Source organism: Raphanus sativus, chromosome 3 (genome assembly GCF_000801105.2).
Source record: "Raphanus sativus cultivar WK10039 chromosome 3, ASM80110v3, whole genome shotgun sequence".
Classification (NCBI taxonomy): Eukaryota; Viridiplantae; Streptophyta; class Magnoliopsida; order Brassicales; family Brassicaceae; genus Raphanus; species Raphanus sativus.
Window position 1 is genome coordinate 3,266,487 of NC_079513.1, and position 11,831 is coordinate 3,278,317.

Here is an 11,831-nt window from a genome sequence, read left to right on the forward strand (position 1 = left end):
CTAGATTTGATTATTTTATTAGATGATATAAGCATTTTTTGTTTTTTATTATTTTATTGAAAATATATAATATTTTTTAATAAATGACTTTTTGACAACATTACTCTAAAATTCGTATAATATATGATATGATCTTAAACTAAATAATTATTTTTGGTATAAAACCGAATAAACTGAAAACCGACAGTATATAAGCCAAATCGAACCGAAGTAAATATGGATTTAGAATAGTAGTTATATTTTACTAACCGAAATACAGTAAAAACCAAACATAACCGAAACCAACCCAATATCCGGATTGAACACTCCTAATCTAAATGAAACCGAACTATTGTTTCATTCTCCAAAACATAATAAAAATAACAACTTCATCCCGCGCAAGGCGCGGATCTTATCCTAGTATAGAGTAGTTTAAGAGGATTTAAACCAATATGTAAATGTAATTTGCGTATTTATTACACAAGAGTAATCAATAAATAATTCTCAATCATAAACTCTCATCAACCCAATAAACAGAGTACTCAAGCAGAGGTAATCTTCTGCGACCATGTTCAATCCCCCTAACGTGATGACGTAGGAGACATATCAGAGCTATATCCTGGAGATAGAGATGGCGAAAAAGACAGATTTGTTTCTGCCTCTTCAAGAAATCGATCACCAATTGTTGGTTCGGGTAAAGGAGTGAAGAAACAACTAAACCAATGGAGAACTTTATCTATAGTCGGCCTTGTCTCTGAATTTTCATTGATACATAGCAACGCAATGTGAATGTATCTCAAGATTTCGCTTATCGAATCTTCTCTTTCTTGTTCTCTCATCACTTCATGGATCACATAAATGGCTTCTCCTCTGTTCCAACATCTCATAACCTAATAGAAAAATACACAATTAAAGAACTGCTTAATATACCAACCACAGTCAGTTTTGGACAAAACCTAATGAACATTGGCCTTAGTTCCTAGAATGAATATATATGCCTTATGACCCCTAACTTATACAATTATTTGTTGTTTTTAATCTGAAATATTTGTGGCTAAATAACAACTATATATACTTTTGCTTGAATCTAAACTCACATATTCAATTAGTAATTCTTGGTCCCCACTACTATAAGCTCTTCTCCTGCTGATGATCATTGTTGGAGACGGATTTAACATCCCTCAACAAGGCCCATCGAACAACGGCATTCGGTCCATCGGCATTAGAGGCTCGTTTGAGATTGGCTCAATCAGTTAGCCCGATCGATCAACCCGGACGACCGATCGATCGGTTAGACTTACTCTGGCCCAATACGCCATTGTTTGGCTCCGAAGCCCATCAAGCACAAATTCAGGCCCAAAGGTTCTAGGGCGAACGAGTCCTAGGGCGAACGAAGGGCAGAGGAACGAGAGCTATAAAAGGAGGTCGAAGGAGAAAGAGAAGGAGATCCGAAATACACTTTAGAGCACTGACGGCAAGATTAGGGTTTACCAACCAATCGATCTACCTTGTGTTCTTGCCGGCGCTTTCAGCAAAGCTCCGGCCTTTTCTTTCTTTCGTTTCACCTCCTTGTAATCCGTTCAAACTCATTCACTAATCAATAAAACGTCTTCGTAAGACCCATAAAACCGAATCCTCTTTACTTTCAGTCGATCAACAAACTCGGATTCAACAATCATCAGGATGGTAACTCCAAAGGCATAAACATCGGATTTGATAGAAACACGACCAGTTCTCATGTACTCTGGATCTAAAAACCCTCTGTAGTCCATCAAAAATGTTGTGTATTAGTCTCTAACGCTCTTTGCTCTTTAAAACATCAACATTCAACACTATACGTATGTAATGTAGAAGCCGGAAAACCGAATCAAATAAACGATATAATAAAAGCGAGATGTTAAGGAAAGAAACGATTGAATAGACGAAATGAAACCCGATAAGAAAACGTTCATGGAGTCGAGATATGATATCTCTTTCCTTAACTCTTTATATTCGCTCCGTAGTGAGACGGGACTGTACGAATATAGAGTCCCAGGATAAAACCATGGCGACAATTCACGCTTCACTCGTGAATGCCCTATCGAACTATACTCTACGAAACACTCTCTAAATACTTACGCTAAGGGAATATTTGCTGGTTTCGATGTGTAAGAAAAAGTGAGAAATGAGAAAGGAGGAGAGGCGATATTTAAAGAGTTGGAAACGAGCCACTTTCCGCAACCGTTGCTGTACGTGGGCGAAGATCTCGCGGAGATCGAGGGAAGGTGAGTTGCGAAACTTCTTCCTCACGACGCGGTCTCTTATCTTTTAAATATCTCGAGAGGGATAAACTGCATGTCGTTTTTATTTTCTAGACAAACTACTTGTCGTTTCAAAATAAAATGCATGTTGTTTTTTGAGAATTAAATGGGTCAAAAAACGTTGGGCTTAACTTGGTCCAAAAAGAATATTCTTATCGGGCCAGAGGCCCTCCCCCAAGACCCACGACCCACGACCCAAGACCCACGACCCACGACCCACGCCCGACGCCCGACGCCCGCGCCCGCGCCCGGCCCGGCCCGGCCCGGACCGCGGCGGCGGCGCGCGCGTGGGGAGCCACTCCTCTCTCTGACTTGGTTAATCAAGTGTAAGTGTGTTGACATATATATGCATGTGAAAACACATTCACTTCCCCGATGTGGGACAAACTTGTTTCCTCTTCATTAACTCAATATAAGGCCATTGATAGGGCCATTTATATTCACACGTTTTCAATTAAACGTAAAGCCCATTGGCTTTGTTAAATTGATCCAACAATCCCCCACATGAATAGAAATGACTCTAAACATATGCAGACTAGATGCAGACTCGATAGACTCTAAAAAAAAATAAACTTTACTGACTAGACTTAAACTAAAGCTAGACAGACTGACTTATCGAGAGTGTTTGCGAAAATTCACTGTGTTTGAGTAGGTGGCATTTTTAAGCCTTGAACCACTCATAGTTAATATCTGTCGGGTTTACTTTACCAGAAGGTGAACATGATGTCTTGAACCAACCGGTGTTTTATGTAGACCGAGACAACAGGCACAACGCAGCTTCATTTTCTCGTAGAACTTAGTTCTCTATTGTGTTCATTGTGGCCCTGAACTATTCCTGGTTTTCATGAGTGAACTTAGAGAATATAGCCTTGCATTCATTCTCCTAGAAACGGCCCCATTTCACACTCATTAGGTGATTGACCATGAAAAGTATTGAGTAATACTTCGCTTTAGAAGCTATGGAATCATTAAAAGCATATGCTTATCCTTCTCTCATTCGTTAGCACTTATCATCTTTAGGAGCTGGGATGAGACTACTTTGTCTCAAAGTGCTTTGGTTAGATTCTGCTTGATTTTGTTTTCCCTTTGAACCTACGTCTTGGGATCTCCAGTCATGATAGGTAGGGTTGCAGTCAAGCATCCTCATTAGTTATAGGCTTTAAACCCATTCCTTTTGATGATTTAGCAACAACATCTCGTGGCAAACCTTTAGTAAATGGATCCGCTAGGTTGTCAGCCGATTTGATGTAGTCTATTGTGATTACACCAGTTGAGATAAGTTGTCTAATGGTTTTATGTCGTCTTCTAATGTGACGAGATTTACCATTGTAGAGATTATTCTGAGCCCGAGCTATAGCTGATTGACTATCGCAATGTATTCTTATAGCTGGTACAGGTTTCTCCCACATAGGAACATCTTCCAAAAAATTTCTAAGCCATTCAGCTTCTTCTGCTGCTTTGTCTAATGCTATGAACTCAGATTCCATAGTTGACCTAGCTAGCACTGTTTGTTTGGTAGATTTCCAAGATATTGCCGCTCCTCCTAGTGTAAAAACATATCCACTTGTGGATTTTGAGTTTTTAGAATCTGATATCCAGTTAGCGTCACTGTATCCTTCTAAAACTGCTGGTTCTTTACCATAGTGAAGCCCAAAATCTTTGGTGTAGCGCAAGTAATTGAGTACTCTCGTTATAGCTTTCCAGTGTGTATGACCTGGATTACTTGTATATCGACTAAGTACGTTTACTGCATGCGCTAGATCTGGTCTTGTACAATTGGTCAAGTACATGAGACTTCCGATCACACGTGCATACTCGTTTTGTGAAACCGCTTCACCTGAATTCTTTGTCAAGTGCATTTGGGGATCTAACGGAGTTTTTGCAGTACTATTAGAGTAGTTTTTAAATCTCTCTAATATTGTTTCAGCATAATGAGATTGAGTTAAAGTAATTCCTTTTGAATTTCTTATGATTTTAACCCCGAGAATAACATCTGCTAATCCCAAATCTTTCATCTCAAATTTCCTTTGAGCATGTTTTTTGTTTGATTGATAATGTCTTTATTGCTTCCAATAATGAGCATATCATCTACATATAGACATAACAAAACATACGCATTTTTGGTAATTTTGTAGTATATGCATTTATCACATTCATTAATTTTGAAACCATTTGACATCATTGTGTTGTCAAATTTTTCGTGCCATTGTTTAGGAGCTTGTTTAAGCCCATAAAGTGACTTTACAAGTCGGCATACTTTGTCTTCCTGTCCAGGAATGACATGGCCCTCAGGTTGTTTCATGTAAATTTCTTCTTCTAAATCACCATTTAGAAAAGCTGTTTTTACATCCATTTGATGGATTTCTAAGTCTCTTAAGGCTGCGATAGCTATCATCGACCTTATAGATGTTATTCTGGTTACTGGAGAATATGTATCAAAATAGTCAAAGCCTTCCCTTTGCGGAACCCTTGAACTACAAGCCTAGCTTTATATTTTCCACCAGGTTTTCGTGTCATTATCCATCTATTACCTAATGCTTTGCAGCCAGGTGGTAAATCCGTTACGTACCATGTGTAATTTTGCATGATAGAATCGAATTCACTTTTGACAGCTTCATTCCAAAACGGAGCTTCGGGTGAAGCCATAGCTTCTGCCAAAGTTTTTGGAACATTTTCTACTAGAAATGCCATTAGGAAATCATCACCAAAAGATTTCTCCTTTCGAGCTCTTTTGCTTCTCCGAGGTTCATCTTTTTCTTCATTTTCTGAGATATCATTTATAGAAACTTCAACGTTTGTCTCAATTTCTGAGTCCTTGTCGTTGTCTCTTTCTTCTCGAGTTCGTTTTGAACCATGTTTTTCCTTGTATGGAAAAATATTTTCGAAGAAAGATGCATTTCTAGACTCCATGACTGAATTTTTATGGATGTCTGATATTTCAGATTCATGTACCAGAAACCGATACGCAGTACTATTATGTGCATATCCGATGAAAATGCAATCCACTGTTTTAGGTCCAATAGTGACCTTCTTTGGTGGTGGTACCGCAACTTTTGCCAAGCACCCCCACACTTTGAGGTATTTATACGAAGGTAAATTACCTTTCCATAGTTCATATGGAGTTTTGCCAGTTATTTTGTGTGGAATCTTGTTGAGGATATAATTAGTGGTAAGCAACGCTTCCCCCCACATGTTCTGGGGTGACCCAGATTCCTGCAACATTGCATTCATCATCTCTTTAAGAGTTCGATTTTTTCGTTCAGCAACTCCATTAGATTCTGGTGAATAAGGGGCTGTAGTTTGATGTATTATTCCATGTTCCTTACAAAATGAATTGAATGGACCATCATACTCGCCTCCTCTGTCGCTTCTAACTACCTTAATAGTTGTTTTAAGCTGATTTTCGACCTCGAGTTTAAATTCTTTGAATTTATCTAAGGTTTCATCTTTGCTATGTAAAAGATAAACATAACAATATTTTGTGCAGTCATCTATGAAGGTCACAAAGTACTTTTTCCCACCTCTAGTTGGCATGTATTTTAAATCACATAAATCAGTGTGAATTAAATCTAGAGGTTTATTAGTTCTTTCAACACGAGGTGAGGGCGTTTTTGTGAGCTTAGCCTGTACGCAAACTTCACATTTTTGTTTACTTGTTTTAAATTTGGGAATTAAATTTAAATTCATTAATCTTTGTATAGATTTATTATTTACATGGCCTAATCTTTCATGCCATATATTAAAAGACTCAACCAAATAAGCAACTGGCTCTTTCTTATTCATTGAAACTTTTGGAGCTACAACTTTCGGAGGGACGGTCATTACATTCAACTTGACCAGTCCATCCTTAACATACCCCTTTCCCAAATACATCCCATTCTTCCTAATCACGAGCTTATCCGCCTCAAAGCTTGTGGCGAATCCATTCTTGCTGAGCAAGGTTCCCGAGACCAGGTTTTTCCTCATGTCAGGCACATGCTTCACATTTGTCAGAGTGACCTCACGTCCAGATGTCATCTTCAAAATCACATTGCCGCGTCCTTCAATCTTGGAGACTGCAGTGTTTCCCATCCTGAGCTTCTCCTGAGTCTTGCTTTTCTGATAGGTGCTGAACATCGCCCTATCAGTGCAAATGTGGGTGGTTGCACCAGTGTCATACCACCATTCCCTGGGGTTGTTGCTTTCAACCATGTTGGCTTCAGTCACCACAGCAACAAGATCCTCCTCAGTGAGATTTGCCTGAGCTTTCTCATCTTTGATCTTCTTGCGACACTCAGCAGTCTTGTGTCCCACTTTGTTGCAGTAGTGACACTTCCCCTTGAATCTCTCCACATTCGCATTGATTTCAATGCCTTTGTTCTTGAAGTTTTTCCAGTAGCCTTCAGTGCTGCAGCAGTTTTCGAAGGCTTTGCTGGAGAATGGGCGTGTGCCTTTCCTTTGCCTTTGTGCTCAGCCATGTTGACACTATGCTCCTTAGCATTGATCTTGTCAGCAATTCGGTTCCTGGATTCCATCTGAAGCCTCATGATAAGCTCCTCAAGGCCCATCTTCTTCTTCTTGTGCTTCAGGTAGTTCTTGAAATCCGCATAGCTTGGAGGAAGCTTTTCAATGAAGCTGAGAGTTGTGAATGTCTCGCAGATGGACATCCCTTCAGCTTTGATTTCATGGCAAATGAGCTGGAACGCTTCCACCTGATCCATGATGGGTTTTGAATCCACCATTTTGAAGTCATGAAATTTTGCAACCACATACTTCTGGCAGCCAGCGTCCTCACCTCTGTACTTCTTGTCAAGTGATCTCCATAGCTCCTTCGCCGTTGGAATGTCACAGTAGACACGGTACAATGGGTCAATGAGGCGACCCAAAATGTAGCCTTTGCAGACGAAGTCAGAATGCACCCAAATGTCAACACTTGCGAGAGTGTGCACATCATCAATCCCGTAAGGGACAAGGGGCTTGTCCTCCTGGATGAACTTGTCCAGCTTCATCGTTGTTAGGAAGAACATCATCTTCTTCTGCCACGTTTTGAAGTTTTTGCCATCAAACTGGTCTGGCATCAGTCCTTGAGTGAACAGGCTGGGCACAGACGGAGGAGTTGGTACTGCAACCGGACCACTTGAGGTTCCTAGACCTGAAATCGTTTGATAAAGACCAGCACCGAACAAGCTACGGCGCGTGGTTTCATCAGCACTGTTTCCCGCAGGAAGGGTAGTGGTTGTTGTTGCTGCAGCGGTTGAGGAAGCAGGGATGTTTCCAGCGGTAGTCACACCAGATACATCAGTTGCAGCAACGTTGATTGGAGTTTGCACGATGGTAGTGTCAATGGGGGTGTTGTTTGCATCCGTCATTTTTCTGTTGAGAAAACATGAAAACGGATTAGTACTCCATTCAACAATAACAAATTATTATTAATATAATAATAAAAATAATAATCTAAATCGATTTTCATTTTTGGTGTTTGAACCAAATCATATCGATTTAAGTCTGAGAAAACGTTTTGCAAACTCGCTTAAAGCGTTCGCAGAAACCGTTTGTGTAGACTTTTAGATCGTTTCACAAACTCGCTTTATGAAGCGTTCGTGGAAACGATTTGAATACATAACGTTTTGAATAACAAAGTATCTTAAACGCTTCGCGGAAGTGCTAGAGAGCAGATCGCAAACACGTTTTTGAAACCGTTTACAAAACCTTAAAACCCGTTTCATAAATCGTTTTTCAATCCGATTAAAGCTTTAGACAGAAAGCGATAAAGAGTTAAGATTGTAGAAGCCGGAAAACCGAATCAAATAAACGATATAATAAAAGCGAGATGTTAAGGAAAGAAACGATTGAATAGACGAAATGAAACCCGATAAGAAAACGTTCATGGAGTCGAGATATGATATCTCTTTCCTTAACTCTTTATATTCGCTCCGTAGTGAGACGGGACTGTACGAATATAGAGTCCCAGGATAAAACCATGGCGACGATTCACGCTTCACTCGTGAATGCCCTATCGAACTATACTCTACGAAACACTCTCTAAATACTTACGCTAAGGGAATATTTGCTGGTTTCGATGTGTAAGAAAAAAGTGAGAAATGAGAAAGGAGGAGAGGCGATATTTAAAGAGTTGGAAACGAGCCACTTTCCGCAACGTTGCTGTACGTGGGCGAAGATCTCGCGGAGATCGAGGGAAGGTGAGTTGCGAAACTTCTTCCTCACGACGCGGTCTCTTATCTTTTAAATATCTCGAGAGAGGATAAACTGCATGTCGTTTTTATTTTCTAGACAAACTACTTGTCGTTTCAAAATAAAATGCATGTTGTTTTTTGAGAATTAAATGGGTCAAAAACGTTGGGCTTAACTTGGTCCAAAAAGAATATTCTTATCGGGCCAGAGGCCCTCCCCCAAGACCCACGACCCACGACCCACGACCCACGACCCACGACCCACGACCCACGACCCACGACGACGCCCGACGCCCGCGCCCGCGCCCGGCCCGGCCGGCCCGGACCGCGGCGGCGGTGCGCGCGTGGGAGCCACTCCTCTCTCTGACTTGGTTAATCAAGTGTAAGTGTGTTGACATATATATGCATGTGAAAACACATTCACTTCCCCGATGTGGGACAAACTTGTTTCCTCTTCATTAACTCAATATAAGGCCATTGATAGGGCCATTTATATTCACACGTTTTCAATTAAACGTAAAGCCCATTGGCTTTGTTAAATTGATCCAACATGTAAATCACTAAACATCACTTACATGGTACCGACAATTACAGTTGATTCTCCTTCACTCTCACCTTGTTGCATCATCCTCGCCAATTCGAACCCCGCGATCTTTGGTTTAAATTCTAAATCCAATAGAATGTTTGAAGGTTTAATGTCGCGGTGAACAACCCATAACTGGGATTCTTCATGAATGTAACGTAGCCCTCGAGCTATGCCTTGGACAATGTTTCGACACATCTCCCAACTTAGCTGATGAGAATCTCTATGTGGATCTGAAGCAGATAACCACAATAAGTAATGACTAGAGCTTGAGAACTAGACATTATTTGATTTAGAAAAAGGATGCTCATCAATTTTGTCTAACCAGATATATAACTTTGGAGGCTTGAGTTAGGCATGAACTCATAAACAAGGTAACGTTGGTTCTTGTTTAGAGCAGAAACAAGAAGATGGATCAGATTTTTGTGCTTTAGCTTTGACAAAATCTCGACTTCATTACTAAAATCTCTCTCACTTCTGGTGGAACTTCCAAGAAATCTCTTGACTGCTATTTCTTCCCCACTTTGAAGCCTACCCTGATTTTGTTATATATATAGAAACGAATCTGTTTACTACACTAATAGACTAGAGTTTTTTTTAAATATAAAATCATGACCAGAACCGAACCTTGTAGACAGAACCAAATCCGCCACGACCAATCACATGTGAGAAGTTATCAGTTGCAGCTCTAATGGTTTCAAAGTCAAAATTCGAAAGCTGGAGAAGTTAGCAGAACAAATGCTTGAGTCACATGTGAGAAGATAAAAAACGAGAAAAAACGAAGACTTACTGCCTAGGAAACCAGTAGTGATGAAGTCAGAAGAGTTCTTCTTTTTTCTTCGAAAAACGGTATCAAGAAACGAAGTACCGGCCATAGCGAAGACGAAGACAATGTTTGTTTGATCTTCTTAGCAAAACAAGTTATGGAAACTTATTGCAAGAAACATTTTTTCTTCAATAATTGACTTTGAACATGTCCAATAGTTGACCGTTGACTTGTATATTTTCGTTTAGCTTACTTATCTTTGGGTTATTTAAGTCTTTGTTAGGCTTGGATATCCAGGTCTTTGGATTAGATTCAGGCCATGATTTTTTGAGTCTGGGTTTTTCAGGTCCAAAACATTTCGACCAAATTAAATCGTAGAAATATTTTATATTTTTGGTCTGTTCTTTTTTTATAGACCAGACTAATTTCGAAGGGGAGGTGCAGCTTACGGATAGAACTATCTGGTTTCTTTCGTATTCGAAATCGGTTCAAATTTCTAATTAAAATAAAAATTATAATATTTAGATATGTAACGGTCCTGAGTCCACATCGATTCAATATTTTAGGATTTAAAAAACCTCGAAATACTCGACCTCATCATAATTTAATCAAAATCTATCCTATTTATCCAAATTTTGTAAACTAATCTATTAATAAGTAAAATTAACCCTAATCCTAACACATATTTTTTGAACAACTGATTATATTAAAACTTGAAAGCCCCTTTGGACACTAAAGGGATGCCTAGAGGTAGTAGTAGCAGTACTAAGAATAATCTTAGCGAGATGATCAGCTAGAGAGTTCAGCGGTTTTACGATAAAATTAAAAGACACAGAAGAAAAAAATAGGGACAATTGTTCGATGTCCTGGATGATTCCAAAGAAAATCAGCCAGAGGAAGCTTCAAGAGATTACTACTAGGACCGCTTTGTAATCTTTGTGGAAACAGATGCTTTGATAGCCCTGTGAAAGGGCAGTGAAGATAGTCCAGCAGTGCCAGTGTGTTTCCGCTAGGCATGGGCATTCGAATACCTGTTCGAATTTGGATCAGTTTTTTCGGATTTCAGTTATAATTTGTAACACCTCCTAGATCTCATTCTAGTAAATTTATAAATACAGATCAGATTCGGATATAGCACATCGGTTTGGTTCAGTTCGGATATATCTGAAGTAATCAGATTCGGGTTATATGCATACCAAAGTTCTTTAATGAACTTAACCAAAGGTATATTGGACTATTGGTTTAAATTCCATTAACGTATAGATACATTATCTTTTATAGCATCAAAATCTGCATATTATGATTCTAAATTAATTATTGGTTTGAATTTACTTTTATAACTTTATATTATACTAATAGACTATAATAGATAATTAACTTCATATAATATACTTTTACGAAATCATGTTAAACATAGGTATTCAGTGAATCAGTGTTATTTAATCCAAATACGTAGTACGCAATATATCAATTGAAATAAACATTTTATAAATAAAACACAACAACAATATTTACTAAAAAAAATTAACTAATAAAAAATTATGGTAAATATTTTAAGGAGATAATATTTTTTGAAACAACTGAAGATAATTTAGTAATCTTATATATATAAAGACCAATGTGTTAAAATTATATTCAAAAAGCAATCAAATAAAAATGAAACAAACAATTCTACTCTAAAAAAATAAAAAAATATTTGTTTAATAATCTTTAATCATTTTGGATGATATTGGTTAATTTGATAAAAGTAATAATAAGATGTGTGTATTCTTAAATAATCAATTTTCAATTGTAATTTTATTTTACTAAATTTAGAAACAAATTTTAAAATCGATTCATTTTTTATCTAAATCATGAATAGGTTTAAAAACGTGTATATATATATATATATATATATATATATATAGAAGGATGATAAATAATTAGTGACTTATATACTGAATTTCAACTGTAATTGCCAAGTAATTTACTTACTTTTTAATAAAGGTGTAGAAAAACTAATATATGTAAAATAGTTACGTTAATGATTTTTT

At 38.1% G+C, this 11,831-nt stretch overlaps 1 protein-coding gene across 1 annotated transcript; it reads right to left on the reverse strand.

Moving 5' to 3' along the window:
• Nucleotides 1-200: 200 nt before the first annotated feature.
• LOC108847685 (cysteine-rich receptor-like protein kinase 45) lies at nucleotides 201-9,994 on the reverse strand. Its single transcript, XM_057006120.1, has 7 exons — nucleotides 9,803-9,994; nucleotides 9,660-9,749; nucleotides 9,358-9,568; nucleotides 9,025-9,265; nucleotides 1,642-1,740; nucleotides 1,077-1,119; nucleotides 201-869 (listed from the first exon to the last, which is right to left on the reverse strand). The coding sequence occupies exons 1-7, from the start codon at nucleotides 9,905-9,907 to the stop codon at nucleotides 561-563; spliced, it is 1,098 nt and encodes a 365-aa protein (XP_056862100.1). The 5' UTR covers nucleotides 9,908-9,994; the 3' UTR covers nucleotides 201-560.
• Between the last annotated feature and the right edge of the window lie 1,837 nt (nucleotides 9,995-11,831).